The sequence below is a fragment of the Lithobates pipiens genome, unplaced genomic scaffold (genome assembly GCF_037356315.1).
Source record: "Lithobates pipiens isolate NorthernLeopardFrog02 unplaced genomic scaffold, aLitPip1_a1.2 Scaffold_1, whole genome shotgun sequence".
Classification (NCBI taxonomy): domain Eukaryota; kingdom Metazoa; phylum Chordata; class Amphibia; order Anura; family Ranidae; genus Lithobates; species Lithobates pipiens.
The window spans coordinates 16736560-16752971 of record NW_027507685.1 but is presented as its reverse complement, the minus strand read 5'-3'; the positions used below and the strand labels follow the sequence as shown (position 1 = coordinate 16752971).

The 16412-nt window shown below is 42.7% G+C and overlaps 1 protein-coding gene across 1 annotated transcript in view; it reads right to left on the bottom strand.

Annotated features, from left to right (window-relative positions):
- The window catches only part of TMEM164 (transmembrane protein 164), a 96439-nt gene that overhangs the window by 19879 nt on the left and 60148 nt on the right, over positions 1-16412 (bottom strand). The window contains exons 2-3 of the mRNA XM_077479405.1: positions 12880-12929; positions 10457-10523 (exon numbers count right to left, since the gene is read on the bottom strand). Coding sequence (XP_077335531.1) covers positions 10457-10523; positions 12880-12929 — 117 coding nt within the window. The remainder of the gene's footprint in view (positions 1-10456; positions 10524-12879; positions 12930-16412) is intronic.

Below are 16412 nucleotides of genomic sequence, written 5' to 3'. Positions count from 1 at the left end.
TTTCACGGAGAGAACCCCCTTGTGCGCATGCGCCGCTGCAGTCAGCGGCGCATACCGAGGGGAATATCTCCTAAACCGTACAGGTTTAGGAGATATTTTTTTTACCTCCAGGTAAGCCTTATTATAGGCTTTCCTGTAGGTAAAAGTTAAAAAAATTACCATACAACCACTTTAAGCCCCGTACACACGCGGCAGCTTCTGTCAAAGGGGGCATGACCGAAAAAGGTATGCCGATCGACTCCCAATCAGAACTCTCAGCCAATGGCTAAGAGTGCTGACCAGAGAGAGCTCTGGTGGGGGGGCCGTACCCATGTCAGAACACAGCAGAACAGCAGGGGAGATTGCTGTACTAACATCTATGTGTTTCTAAAAGCAGTGGAAGGAAGGCATATGTTGAACCACATCCCACTTCTATGGGCATGTGCTAGATTTTTACAATAAAACATGTTTACGGGTAACAACATTACACGGACCTTCTTAGCATGGTTTTACAACTGCGAATCATTTAAAGAGGTGTTGCCACCAAAAAATAAAATAAAGTGTTTAAAATTCTTAAAAAAAAAAAAAATTGGAAAAACATTTTTTTACTCACCTCTAAATACCTGTTGCTAGGGGGTCCCTCGTAGTATGCCTTCTTCTTTGCCCGGGCTGGTGACATCACTTCCCCTCGTGCCGCACAGTCATCTGGGACCTGTCACGTGCGCGCGGAGCGGGGAACGTGGGGGGGCTTCGTTCCCCCGCATCGCTGGTCCCTGGGACAGGTAAGTGTCCGATTATTAAAAGTCAGCAGCTGCAGTATTTGTAGCTGCTGACTTTTATTTTTATTTTTTTAGGGGCACCCCACTTTAAGCAGTGTTGCGTTAAAGTTGGTGTATGGTGCCGGGACAACACATAATTTGATAGTTTGGGATCCAAAACTAAGCCCAGGCATTGAACTGATCATCTTCTGGGCTTCCAACTGTGTTACAGAGGTGATCCATATCCCATCACATGAACTGAACTATCTCCCTCAAATTATTCATGAACCCAAACAATCCCTGTCAATTTACCCTGTTAAAGCCCTGTTCTGCCACCTAAATCATGTTCACATATTAGGTTTCTTTCCACTTAACTGTGATACAAAATGCATAAATCTCTACCACGATATTGTAATGCAAGCAGCATTTTTGCTAAAACTTAACATCTCTGCCATAAAAATACACACCCTGGCACAGGATAGTTAAAGTGTTACTAAACCCACAGCAGTAAAATCTGTCTGTATATGCAGAATAGCATGCTTGTTATACTCACTGTGGAACTTAAAGAGGAAGTAAACCCTGATGAGTTTACTTCCTCTTTCATTCCCTGCAAAGGCAAAGCATAATGGACTACTATGCATCGCATAGTAGCCCATTATGTGTCACTTACCTGACACAGGAGCCAGCGAAGTCGCCGCTGTTCCCTGTAGTCCGCCGCATCCATCTTGTTGGTGGGGTCTCGCAGCTCCGCCACTGTCATTCGGCGAAGCCGCGATGACGTCACTCCTGCGCATGCGCACGGGAGTCGACACGCGCGGCAGCTCCATTCTTGGAAATGCCGCGCTCAGTGCGCCGCTGTCTACGGCGCATGCGCCGTAGACAGCGGTGCCCATTTTCGGGCAAATATCTCCTAAACCATATAGGTTTAGGAGATATTGCTTGGACCTACAGGTAAGCCTTAATCTAGGCTTACCTGTAGGTCAAAGTGGTTTGTAAGGGTTTACAACCACTTTAAGGGGTTAATCCTCTGTACTGTGTAAAAAAAAAAAAGCTCTTTGATCCTGTATGGACAGATTCTCCCCATCCTGCAGGATCTCTCTTGGCAAGGTCAGATAAGACACAGTCAGAGTAGTAAAGCTGCACATGCTCAGTTTAGTCTCTATTGCTGGAGAGAACATTTTCTTGTTTAGCTGAGCTTTTCAGGTCACATGGTATCGACATAACACATTTGGGCGTGTATACAGATCCTAAATGACAGCCCAGTCCCTCCCTCCCTCCCTCCCTCCCCCTCCATGCTCAGTAACTAAAAAAGAACACAGAGGGTGGGATGTCACATCTTGATTCATGGGTGATCCACCTCCCATAACAGCATGAGGACACAAGCTATAGTGGAAATCTCCTCCTACCTAAACCTTGCAGTTTATTACGTGACCATAGTACACAGATCAGCCAAAAAAGGTATATAGTGGCAGTATTTTAATGTAAAAAGAAGATTTATAAGCTGTGGGCACTGTGGGGGTGGGGGGGTGGCGGTGGATGAACGACTTTCATATTACTGGGTTTAGTAACACTTTAAGCAGTAGTTTTGGTGACTTCAATGAGGAGCTTAAACCCTGCATTTTACCTGATCTCCCCTCCTCCAGACTTTGCTAGCAGAGTCATGCCCAGCCTAACGGGTGCAATTGTGCTTTAAGAAGTCTGTCAAATATTGTTGGCTGTCAGTGATATCTATGATGCCAACACTTAATTCTCTTGTGTTGCCCAAGTTATATAGCAAACTACTGAGGTTAACTGCATTATTCCTTGCAAGGTGCTCACAGATTGCTTTTGTGAGGCGGACAAGGATTGTGTATTAATAGAAGGCTTTTTTTAATTTTTTTTTTTTTTTTTTTTTTTTTTTTATTAGCTTCATCCACGCACGCTTTACAGAGCAGATGGACAAATCTCCCACTGCGGCTGTTGTGACAGCAAAAAATGTTACGGCCAGCTCCTTCAATTCTCTTTTAAACAAGGGATGTCAAGTGGGAGAGGGCTAACAGGGCCACCCACTTGCAGAATTTTATCTGGTTCATCATGAACCGGCCGATATTTGCTCCATGTATGGCCAGTTTAAGGTCTCGGTCTGCAGATGCACCTTTGATAAATGAAACAAATTCCTCTGATTTTGGATTGTGTAAATCTAGTATACTACATAAGGTACAAAAAAATAATAATCCTATGCTCAAAGGTACTTGCCAATTCCACTTTGGCATATAAATCACATATTGCATTATATCTTATTTTACAATTTTATTATTTTCCTTAATGATGTAATTTTTTTTTTAAAAAGTACAAAAATAATAAAGTATGTGTGTGGTCAGATCTATTGCAGAGCAAAGACCAATACTGTCCTGAAGAAGGTGCATAGTCTGGAGACTACAAAGATGACAAATATATACAACACAAAAAAAAAAGTTAAATTCTTATAAGTAAGGTGAAGTAGTTAGAGAATTTCTATATTTGTCAGAACATGCTAGTACAACTTCATAATTCAAATTACAAGCTTTGCCTGTGCACATTTACCCGTCACCCTTTAAAGGAATGAAGGAAAAGTAAAAGCAATCCATACTAGTAAATTATTTACCAATTCTCAAGTATGTGCTTTAGCCTAAGGTTAAAGGTTAAGTTAAATGAATATATGCAATTCAAACAATCTACATACAGTACATCTGTATTTTTTAAAGTGAACTTGCTTTGACCCAAGCAGGTAAAAGCGACAGGTTCACATAATGGATGCCTCTTCTATGCTTTATGCCAGTGATGGCAAACCTATGGCACGCGTGTCACAGCTGGCATGCAAAGCCCTCTCTGTGGGCACGCAGCTTTTGGTGCCAGAACAACTAGGATGGGAGCAGGCACGGAGGAGCCGGCTCCCTTCCTTGCATCAGTGCAATCGAGCAGACGATGTGTGTAAATCCCTCCCTGCATGCACTGAGGGCAGCCCAGTGGGAAGGACTTACACAGAGTGTCTGCTGCTGTAAGCAGCGTCACAATGCCTCTGGCACTTGAGGAAGAGAAGAGTGACTGCTCCCTTCCTGGACTTTGAGAGCCAATAGGAGAGCGGCTGCCTGTGCAGGGGCTCGGGCGTTGAAGCATGACTGTGTGAAGTACAGTGGACATACACAGGTAGGACACTGCCGTGGGAGAGAAACCAGAGGTCACTGCTATAGGGGAAGGTGTGGGAGGGGGGGCAGAGGACACTACTCTGTGTGTGTGAGGGGGAAAAGTGAATGGGCACCCCATAGTAGTGTCAATGCATTTTGAGCACAACACATTCCTGAACTCTGTATTCTGAACACAAAGCAATCCTGAACCCTGTATTCTGAACACAACGCAATCCTGAACCCTGTATTCTGAACACAACGCAATCCTGAACCCTGTATTCTGCACACAATGCAATCATGAACTCTGTATTCTGAACAAAACGCATTAGTGAACCCTGTATTCTGAGCACAACATCCCTGAACCCTGCATTCTGAGCAGAACACACTTCTTTGAAAAAGCACAAACGTTTTTTTCTGGGCAGAATCGTACCTTTTTGGTCCCATCAGCTGTACAGAGCCCCTGGTAGGTTTAATTCCATGTTGGCACATTGAAATAAGTTGGTTTTGTGTCGCCGTTTGGGCACTCAGGCTCAAAAAGGTTCGCCATCACTGCAATATGCTATTCCATCAGCCCCCAAAAAAAAGGGTAAACATCAAGTGTCTCCAGCTTGGAGGTTACAGTCCCCTCTAGGGCTTATGAAGAACCCCCCATACCAGAAGTAACATATAGCTATATCTCTCTGCTCCTGTTAGCTGAACGGAAAGGTACTCAATTCTAGCGAAGAGAAGGCAGGCATAAGCAGCTGGCGAGTGCAACAGTAAGGCTCGGTTCACACAGGGGCAACACGACTTTTGGAGGCAACTTGGACGCGACTTGGAACACTACTTTAAGTCGCCCCAGGCCAGGCGACTTGCCGTGGCCAATCAGAGAATGAGCTCTCAGGGGGGAACTCCTTTTGAGAGCTGATAATTCTCTGAGAGTCGCCTCCGTATAGACAGAGATCCGACTTGGAGGCGACCTCCATTGAAATCAATGGGTACCGGTCGCCTACAAGTCGGATTGAAGTAGTACAGGAACCTTTTCTGAAGTCGGAGCGACTTCAGTAGTGTGCATTAAGACGGCTCCATTCACTTCCATTGATTTCTACATATTGTGCGACCTGAGGTGACTTGGGGCGACTTGAAGTCGAATCTGAGTCGCCCCTGTGTGAACCGGCTCTAAAAGAAACCTGTTACTTTGCCATGAAAAAACAAAGTTCAGGTTCACCTAAAGTGTTACTGAACCCAGGACCCTGCACTGAGGCCCGCAGCATGCATCCGGTTTTATTGTGACATAAATAAATCGAAGTGCACTGTGCTCTAAACAAATAATAATGTTCAAAAAATCGACAATAAGTGACTCCGTGAGAAAAAAAAATAGACACATAAAACCACATCACAGTGTGTGAAGACACTCTTACCCACAACACAACACATTGACTGTGAGCGAATTACTGCATTCCTCTTCCCCGAGAAGACATTGTCCAAAAACCACTACCAATCATGCCTTTAGATATAGACACTTACGCTGTTAGATGACCTCTAGGTTATAGGAGGTCACAGATTACCATGGAATTCTCCAGGTAGGTGTACAATGAACGTCAATCTCTACACCCACATAGATCCAGGCAGGTCTGACACTTACATCTCTCCACAGCCACCCCCTTCTATAGGTTCCACTCACTGAAGCAAAGAAAGGGAAACCATCGAATCCAACGTCACACGTCACTAGCTTCAGACTTCCACTTGGCCAGCAGCAGAGAATTGAAGCGAGTATAGGCCATACAAACTGCAATGGTAGCCCAAACAATTCTCAGATACAGTTGTCTGAGAGCCAAAGTGGTAAGTCCTGTCAGTCATTGAGCAAGCACGAATAATATACGCTAACCATACGGTTTACTAGCTAAATATATACTGGGTTTTGACAATCCATAATTAGAAGAGAGCAATTTCCGTTTCCTTAGAGGAGAAACCCCCCCCCCCCCCCCCACAGAGGGATGCACTCCATTTAACAATCTTAATCCATCCTTTGCCTGTATAATAAAAACGATAAGCAATTGCATTACTTTTTTTTTTCACAACAACCACAGGGCATCCATACAGTTTCTTTTCATTTGTTTTGTAAATGGTATTGCGACATAAAATAAATACCTTATAAACAATACTGGGCAACAGATCCCAGGAGAATACAACCAATATGGATGTTTGCAGGTCTGATAAACAAGCCTAAGGTCTCTTTCACAAGGGCGGCTTTTCTGCCGCTGTGAAAAGCATGTTCTGTTATTTTGGAATTCCAAGACTCCAGGCACAGTGATTGCTTGCAGTTGTACATTGCAATTAGCTGTGTTTACTTGCATTTACATGCAGCTGCGTTTAACCACCTAAGGACCGGGCCTCTTTTTCAGACTCAGTGTTTACAAGTTAAAAAACGTTTTGTTTTTTTTTGCTAGAAAATTACTTAGAACCCCCAAACATTATTTTCTAACACCCTAGAGAATAAAATGGCTGTCGTTGCAATACTTTCTGTCACACCATATTTGCGCAGTGGTCTTACAAGCGCACTTTTTTTTTTAAAAAATAAAAAATTTTGAATTAAAAAATAAGACTACAGTAAAGTTAGCCTAATTTTTTTTTTTTATATTGTGAAAGATAAATGTTACGCTGAGTAAATTGATACCAAACATGTCAGGCTTCAAAATTGCGCCCGTTCATGGAATGGCAACAAACTTTTATCCTTAAAAAACTCCATAGGCGACATTTAAAAAATTCTAACGGTTGCATGTTTTGTGTTACAGAGGAGGTCTAGGGCTAGAATTATTGCTCTCGCTCTACCGATCATGGCGATACCTCACGTGTGGTTTGAACACCGTTTTCATATGCGGGCACTACTCACGTATGCATTTAAAAAAAAATTGTTTTTTTGTTCTTATTGTACCTTTTATTGTTTTTTCTTTTTTTTTTTTATAAAATGGTGTCACTTTTATTCCTAATTCAAGGAATGTAAACATACCTTGTAATAGAAAAAAGCATGACAGGACCTCTTAAATATAAGATCTGGGGTCAAAAAGACCCCGGATCTCATATTTGGACTTTTGTCATTTTGAAAAAATGACAAAAAAAAAAAAAACACTATCCACTACCTCAGATCTCATATTTAGACTTAAATGCAAAAAAATAAAAAAATAAAAAAATTGTCATTTTGAAAAAATGACATAAAAAAATGTGCCTTTAGGAAGTGACGTTTTGACGTCGCTTCCACCCTGCTATGTATGGGGACGGTTAGGGGCCATCTTCCACTCGTCTCGTCTCATACCTAGCAAGGAGACAGACCTGATCGCCTCTGCCGCTGGTTCCGGTAAGCGGCGGAGGGCACTGGATCGCGGCGGAAGGAGTGGCCCTCTCCCGCCACCAATAAAAGTGATCTTGCGGCGAATCCACTGCAGAGACCACTTTTATTTTGTAGCCGGCTGAACACGGGGATAGCAGGGTTATGGCAGCTAGCTCCAGTGTGAAAACATAACAGTGGATCATTGGTCATGTTTTTGTTTTGTTTGGCTTAGCCTCCTGGCGTTCCTCCATTTTTTCTGGGGGACTTCAGGGATCTCCTGTGAGGCTAGCATCAAGTATAAATTTTGATTGGAGTGCATTCTCACAGATATTTTGTTTTTACCTCTTGCAGTCCGACTTTTCCTCCCCATTTTTGGGTGCCTTTAAAAGGATTTCTTCCAGTGGTCCCTTTACATGGTGAAAGGCTATTTCTCGGATCTTTATGATAACCATTGGGGTTGAGGTAATGCTCTCTCTAATAATATAGTGGCTATGTAAGTTTTGACTCTTTATAATTGTTCAAAATAGTTATACGGTATTTTGGGTTTCTAAATTGCATTTGTACTCTATACTTTCAGAAGTGCTATTAGTCCCTGAAGACGATTTGAATGTATACACATTTTGAAACGCATTGGACATTCCCACTACTCAGCATCATTTGAAATTTATATGGATGGTTTTACCATGTGTAGTGGGGTGCTACCACTTTTTAGATGATTACTATGCAATATACATGTACATGTTTTTTTCTATCGTACTACCCTAATTGGGATTTTTTTTTTTTATCATGTTGATGTTGTTTGTTTCAATAACATTTTTGAATATATATCTGTTGTATTTAAAAATTGCTTTAAAAAAATCCCACCTCTGAGGCACTTTTTCACCATATTATTTTATTTTTACTTCCCTCCACCTAAAAGATTTCAGTTTATTTTCCAACTTAGTTGTACAGCCTTTAGTTCAATGTTTTTTTTAATCTGAGTTATATGTGATGGATCAGAACACAATAGTCTAAGTTGGTGACGTAAAATTAGAAAAATATATACATAAAACCATTTCTCAGAAATAAAAAAACTGATAATTGGCATGTGTGTATGTATTCACCCCCCTTTGTTATGAAGCCCATAAAAAGCTCTGGTACAACCAATTACCTTCAGAAGTCACATAATTAGTGAAATGAAATGATGTCCACCTGTGTGCAATCTACGTGTCACATGATCTGTCTTTACATATACACACACCTTTTGAAAGGCCCCAGAGGCTGCAACACCTAAGAAAGAGGCACCACTAACCAAACACTGCCATAAAGACCAAGGAACTCTCCAAACAGGTAAGGGACATGTTGTTGAGAAGTATAAGTCAGGGTTAGGTTATAAAAAAAATATCCAAATCTTTGATGATCCCTAGGAGCAACATCAAATCTATCATAACCAAATGGAAAGGACATGGCACAACAGCAAACAAAACTCATGGACCAGTAAAGGAGGGCATTATTCCGAGAGGCAGCACAGAGACATAAGGTAACCCTGGAGCTGCAAAGTTCCACAGCAGAGACTGGAGTACCTGTACATAGGACAAAAATAATCCGTATGCCACATAGAGTTGGGCTTTATGGCAGAGTGGCCAGAAGAAAGCCATTACTTTCACAAAAAACAAAATGGCACGTTTTGAGTTTGTAAAAAAGGCATGTGGGAGACTCCCAAAATCTATGGAGTAAGGTGCTCTGGTCTGATGAGACTAAAATTTAACTTTTTTTTTGAATGTTTTCTGACGCAAACCCAACATGTCACATCACCCAAAGAGCACATCCCCACAGTGAAACATGGTGGTGGCAGCATCGTGGTGGCAGCATCATGCTGTGGGGATGTTTTTCAGCAGTCGGGACTGGGAAACTGGTCAAAGTTGAGGGAAAGATGGATGGTGCTAAATACAGAGATATTCTTGAGAAAAATCTGTACCACTCTGTGCGGGATTTGAGGCTAGGATGGAGGTTCACCTTCCAGCAGAACAATGACCCCAAATACACTGCTAAAGAAACATTTGGAATGGCCTAGTCAAAGCCTCAATCCAATAGAAAATCTGTGGTCACACTTCAAGATTGCCGTTTACAAGCGCAAACCATCCAAATTAAAGGAGCTGGAGCAGTTTTGCAAGGAGGAATGGGCAAAAGTGGCAAGATGTGGCAAGCTCATAGAGACTTATCCAACGCGACTTGGAGCTGCAATAGCTGCAAAAGGTGGCTCTACAAAGTATTGACTTCAGGGGGGTGAATAGTTATGCACATTGACTTTTTCTGCTATTTTGTCCTATTTGTTGTTTGCTTCACAATAAAAAAAAAAAAAAAATCTTCAAAGTTTTGGGCATGTTTTGTAAATTAATAGCTATTGAAGAGGAATGGACCAACATTCCACAGACCACAATCAAAAACCTGATCAACTCTATGCAGGAGATGTGCTGCAATGTGTGAGGCAAATGGTGGTAACAAAAGATACTGGTTTTTGGACCACCGAGCCCCCCCAATACAGTAAAACTGCACATTTTAGGCTGGGTTCACACCGCTGCAGCTACGAGAACTGGATGTGATTCGCACCGCACTGCAGTGCAAATCACATCCGATCTCTGTGCGATGCGAGTTCAGCCATACAGATAGTATGGCTGGATTCGCATCGCACCCGCCCCAAACTCGCACAGGACCCTTTTTTTGGTCCGCAGCAGAATCGGATCGCATGGGTGTTCACACCATGCGATCCGATTCCTGTCCGAGTTTGCAGATTGCACTGCGATATGCGAACTGATCTGGGGGTGTCATTAACGTTTCAGACACCAGCAGTTCGCATAGGGCAGTGTGAACTGCCGCCGGGAGGCATGCGATGCGGGAACCCGCCGCGGATTCGCAGCGTTCCCGCATCACAGCAGTGTGAACCCAGCCTTAGAGTGGCCTTTTATTGTGGCCAGCCTAAGGCACACCTGTGCAATAATCATCCTGTCTAATCATCATCTTGATATGCCACGCCTGTGAGGTGGATGGATTATCTTAGCAAAGGAAAAGTGCTCACATATTTAGACAGACTTGTGAGCAATATTTGAGAGAAATAGGCCTTTTGTGTACTTACGCAGATCTTTGCGTTCAGCTCAGGATAAATACAGGCAAACACAAAAAAGTGTTGCATTTATAATTTTGCTCAGTGTATTTACATCCACATACTATATAGACAAGAAAGCAACAGCTATTCCCCTTTAGAAGAGAAGCCAGTAACACAATCTACGTACCATTCGCGTATTCAGCACTGGAAAAAGCAATGCAAGAAGAGCTCCATTCAGCATATGCATCTGTAACCTAAAAAAAAAAAAAAAAGGAAGAAAAACCTGACATTTTATATCTGGTTTGGAAAATGTAATTTCTTCAGTAATCTCTTGAATAGGAAGTTTTCGGCTGCTAAAGGGCGATGTGAAGATGAAACAGGCCTGTACTAGTACCAGAAGTTCTCATTTCATGTTCCTTACTCAATGGAGGCCACCAGGGATGACATCTCATTCCACAAATGCTAAAAACCTGATTCAAAAGAAGTTGGGACATTGTAAAAGCTACATAAAAACAGAATGCAATGATTTTCAAATCTCATAAACCCATATTGTATTCAGAATAGAAAAAAAAAAAAAAAAAAAAATCAAATGTTTAAACCATTTTAAGAAACAAAAAATCGGGCAATTTTGAAATTGATGGCGTCAACACATCTCAAAAAGTTGGGACATGGCAACAAAAAGATTTCAAAGTAAGGCCCCTTTCACCCATGCGGATGATATGTCCGTATTTCATCCATCCGTTTGCGGATGAAATACGGGCATACATTCATCCCTATGGGATAGCGGGTGTCTGCGGATGAACATCTGCAGACACCCGATTTCCTCCGCCTCCGCAACAGTCCGATTCTGCAGACGGAGGAAAATCCTATTTTTCTATCCGTCTGCAGAGCGGATCGGATGAACACGGACACACGGTCCGTGCTCATCCGATCCCCATAGAGGAGAGTGGAGAGCTGACAGGGCGGTCCTTGCACAGTGTGCGGAGACCGCCCTGTCCGCCGCCGGCTCAGCGGGGACAACGGAGCGATCCCCGCTGAGCGAGCGGATCTTCACGGGGCGGATCATTACTGATCCGCCCCGTGTGAAAGAGGCCTAAGTGGTAATAACAAGGAAGAGCTGGAAGAACAGTTTGCAACTAATCAGGTTAACGGACACAAATCAGTAACAGGATTGGTTAAAAAATAAAAATAAAGCATCTTAGAGATTTTCATTTTGAAACGTTAAATGAGAAAGACCATCCAAAATTGCTGAGCAGTTAGAATCCTATCAAGCAAGAATATGACAACATTCCTCTCCCAAAACTCCAGCAACTGGTCTCCTCAGTTCCCAGACATTTACAGAGTGTTGAGAGAAGAGGAGATGCTGCACTGTGGTCAACATGGCCCTCTCCCAACTTTTTTTGAGATGTGTTGCTGCCATCAATTTCAAAATCATCTTATATTTTTTTCTTAAAATGGTACATTTTCTCACTTTAAACATTTGATGTTTTCTATAGTGAATAAAATAAAATGGATGCGAGTCACAAATCATTGCATTCTGTTTTTATGTAGATTTTTTACACAGTGTGTAGTTGTTGCCTGGCTGTCATGCTGCATCATTTCAAGTCACTTACTTGAACAAGCATGCAAATAAAGACTTTTTTTTTTTTTCAAACATGTTAAACATACCTGCCCTGTGCAGTGGATTTGCACAGAGCAGCAGAGATCCTCCTGTTCTTGGGTCCCTCTTTGGTGCTCCTGGCCCATCCCTCCTGTCAAGTGCCCCCACAGCAAGCAGCTTGCTATGGGGCACCCAAGCCCAGTCACAGCTCCCTGTGTCCATTCAGACACGGAGCTGTGGCACAGCCATGCCTCCTCTCTCTCCCGATTGGCTGACTGAACCAATGGCAAGGGAGAGTCTCAGACAGCCAAGACACTCGTGGACATCGCTGGACAGAGATAGGGCTCAGATAAGTATTAGGGGTGCTGGGGCAGCTGCTGCACACAGAAGGCTTTTTATCTTAATGCAGTGATGGCGAACCTTGGCACCCCAGATGTTTTGGAACTACATTTCCCATGATGTTCATGTACTCTGCAGTATAGTTGAGCATCATGGGAAATGTAGTTCCAAAACATCTGGGGTGCCAAGGTTCGCCATCACTGTCTTAATGCATTGGATACATTCAGATAAAAAACCTTCTGACTTTACAACTCCTTTCAGACTCTAGAGTGACTGGTGAAGAACAAGCACATATTTCAGAAAAAACAATGTACTGAAGCCAGGAGGATCAGCATAACAACCAGGCAAGTGGTACTTTCAGATGCTGGTCAGCAATGGCAGCTCCTGCATTTCTCTTAGAAAAGGTTATTGTAAACTAGTTCTAAAATAAAATAAGTCCAAAGAAGTCCAGCATAGACAGTGCATGGCTTACATGAGTAGGAAGGTAGGAATGGGGTTCTGAAACGTCAGTACAGTATAGCACTGGATTAAAATGCCCCCAGATACACACAATCTTTGGACACTATTTTCTTTATGAAATCTGCCCCTGTAATAAAACCTTTGGCAATCCAGTTTGTAAAATTATCACAGCAATGAAACTTACTATTATTATTTAATAGTATCATACTCACCTAAATATTACTGTGGCAACTTTACACGGTGGGCAGGCCAGAAGAAATATCTACAATTCAAAACAAAAAGACATTGAACCAGTGCTTTGGGAAATATGCAATTTTTATCAAATATCTGTAATGTTTTTCAGCAAACATATATTTACAATAGATTGCCCACTTTGGTAGCTTTGGAATTTCCATGTACCGCAAAGTAAAGAAAAACTTTGAAAAAAGAGTGAGACTACTGAACATTATTACTAAAGCCTCGTACACACGATCCGATTGTTGGCCAACCGAGCGTCTGATTTTTCGGCTCTTGATCGCCACCCTTTGGGCCCCTTCTGCTAATTTCATGTTTGGTGAGCATCGATTCTGAGCATGCGTGTTTGTACTTTTGACTTGTGTGACAGACTTGTGTACGGACGACACGAAAATCAGACAACCGACTGTTGTCCTCCAAAAATTTACTAGCCTGCCATCCAACATTTGTTGGCCGAAAGTTGGACAACAATTGTCAGAAGGAGCGTACTAATGGTCAGATTTTAAGACAACAGTCTGTCAACAATCTGATCGTGTGTACGAGGCTTTAGGCTAGCCATACGCGATTCGTTTTTTGTTTTTTTTTATTTATTTAGGGCTAATGAATGTGAGAATAGCCTCACTAGGCCATTGTACAGTGGTGTGAAAAAGTGTTTGCCCCCTTCCTCATTTCCTATTCCTTTGCATGTTTGTCACACTTAAGTGTTTCGGAACATCAAACCAATTTAAACAATAGTCAAGGACAACACAAGTAAACACAAAATGCAATTTGTAAATGAAGGTGTTTATTATTAAAGGTGAAAAAAAATCCAAACCATCATGGCCCTGTGTGAAAAAGTGATTGCCCCCTAAACCTAATAACTGGTTGGGCCACCCTTAGCAGCAACAACTGCAACCAAGCGTTTGCGATAACGTGCAATGAGGCTTTTACAGCGTCCTGGAGGAATTTTGGCCCACTCATCTTTGCAGAATTGTCCTAATTCAGTTACATTAGAGGGTTTTCGAGCAGGAACGGCCTTTTTAAGGTCATACCACAACATCTCAATAGGATTCAGGTCAGGACTTTGGCTAGGCCACTCCAAAGTCTTCATTTTGTTTTTCTTCAGCCATTCGGTGGTGGACTTGCTGGTGTGTTTAGGATCATTGTCCTGCTGCAGAACCCAAGTTCGTTTCAGCTTGAGTACACGAACAGATGGTCGGACATTCTCCTTCAGGATCTCTTGGTAGACAGCAGAATTCATAGTTCCTTTTATCACGGCAAGTCTTCCAGGTCCTGAAGCAGCAAACCAGCCCCAGACCATCACACTACCACCACCATATTTTACTGTTGGTATAATGTTCTTTTTATGAAATGCAGTGTTCCTTCTACACCAGATATACTTGGACACACACCTTCCAAAGAGTTCCACTTTTGTCTCATCGGTCCACAGAATGTTGTCCCAAAAGTCTTGGGGATCATCAAGATGTGTTGTGGAGAAATTGAGACGAGCTTTGATGTTCTTTTTGCTCAGCAGTGGTTTTCTCCTTGGAACTCTGCCATGCAGGCCATTTTTGCCCAGTCTTTTCCTGATGGTGGAGGCATGAACGCTGACCTTAACTGAGGCAAGTGAGGCCTGCAGTTCCTTGGACGTTGTTGTGGGGTCTTTTGTGACCTCTTGGATGAGTCGTCGCTGCACTCTTGGGGTAATTTTGGGTGGCCGGCCACTCCTGGGAAGGTTCACCACTGTTCCATGTCTTCGCCATTTGTGGATAATGGCTCTCACTGTGGTTCGCTGGATTCCCAAAGCTTTGGAAATGGCTTTATAACCCTTTCCAGACTGATAGATCTCAATTACTTTCTTTCTCAATTGTTCCTGAATTTCTTTGGGTCTCGGCATGATGTGTAGCTTTTAAGGATCTTCTGGTGGACCTTACTGTGTCAAGCAGCTCCTATTTAAGTGATGCCTTGATTGTGAACAGGTGTGGCAATAATCAGGCCTGGGTGTGGCTAGAGAAATTGAACTCAGGTGTGGACAACCACAGTTATAGTATGTTTTAACAAGGGGGGCAATCACTTTTTCACACAGGGCCATGATGGTTTGGATTTTTTTTCACCTTTAATAATAAACACCTTCATTTACAAATTGCATTTTGTGTTTACTTGTGTTGTTCTTGACTATTGTTTAAATTGGTTTGATGTTCCGAAACACTTAAGTGTGACAAACATGCAAAGGAACAGGAAATGAGGAAGGGGGCAAACACTTTTTCACACCACTGTATTCTGACAGCAGCACATCCCACAGGACAAAATACTCTCATCAGCAGCTGCAGCTGATGGCGGATTTTAGATTAGTCTATGGCCAAAGCCCTATAGATAGATCCTTGAGGTTTGAATGGTCCACTGTCTGAGACTGCAGTGGCTTGACCTTCTCACTGAAGTTTCTGGCTCCACCACCTCCCTTACGTGATCTCAATTCTGTTGCTGCATCAACAGGGGTACCATTCCTCTACCTCTAATCTCCATAATAAAAACACAGAACAACATTGGAGTAACCCTCTTTGTAAAGGCCAAAGCAAGTATCTAGAACTGGGAATGCAGAAAGAGGGATTCTTCCTTTATTGCTAAGGCATAAAAGAAGCTAGTGGGTGATCACCTCATTAAAGGGTATCCAAAACTAAATAAGCAGTTTTAGCTGGACTGACCCATTACACCTTCCATAAAGTAACAAAAAGCTTCAATAGGCTGAGAAATCAATCACCTTTTAAATTTCTCTCATTGCAATTAAATGGAAAACAGCTCTCTTTTTCTGCACTTGGTGTGTGGTCATGGAAAATAGAATTGTGGCTCGATTACTGAAAGCAAATATTTATCATCTGTACTTTAACATTTGAAAGATCCCCACAGGCTTTAATGGTTTGTGGGACTCTTCAACTAGTTACAGACCGCCCGCCGCAGTTGTACTTGGCTCCCCTGCGCGAATCGGCATCATTGTACACAGATATTCCATCGCGGTTTGGCGGCTATCTGGAGGGAAATGAATCCGAGGGCACGGTACTACACGCACTATTCTGAACCGCATCAATCCTTCTCTAGAATAGATCATTTTTTTCTTCTACAACAACATGTTCCGCTGTCGCATATAGGGAATCTGCCTGGTCGGACCATTCCCTCCTCCTACTGACACTGAACGGCAGACCACTTCAACGTCCAGGATTTCACTGGAGACTAAACGCCTCCACCCTTAGCAATCCCACTCATGTTTGCAAAATCGAAAAACACATTCAGGAATACTTCCTTCTGAATGACATTGACAACATCTCCCCATCCACTCTGTGGGCAGCTCATAAGGCCACAATTAAGGGTAGCCTAATCCAAATTTCTTCTAGAATACGCAAAGCTCGCAAGTTGGACAGGTTAGAGAGGGAGCTTTCCTCCCTAAGCAAAACTGCATAAATCCAAACCTTCATCAGGCTCGGCAAGGAGCCCGGAATTAGCACACGCAGCCCTGAACCTAGCTCTCACCGCAATAGCG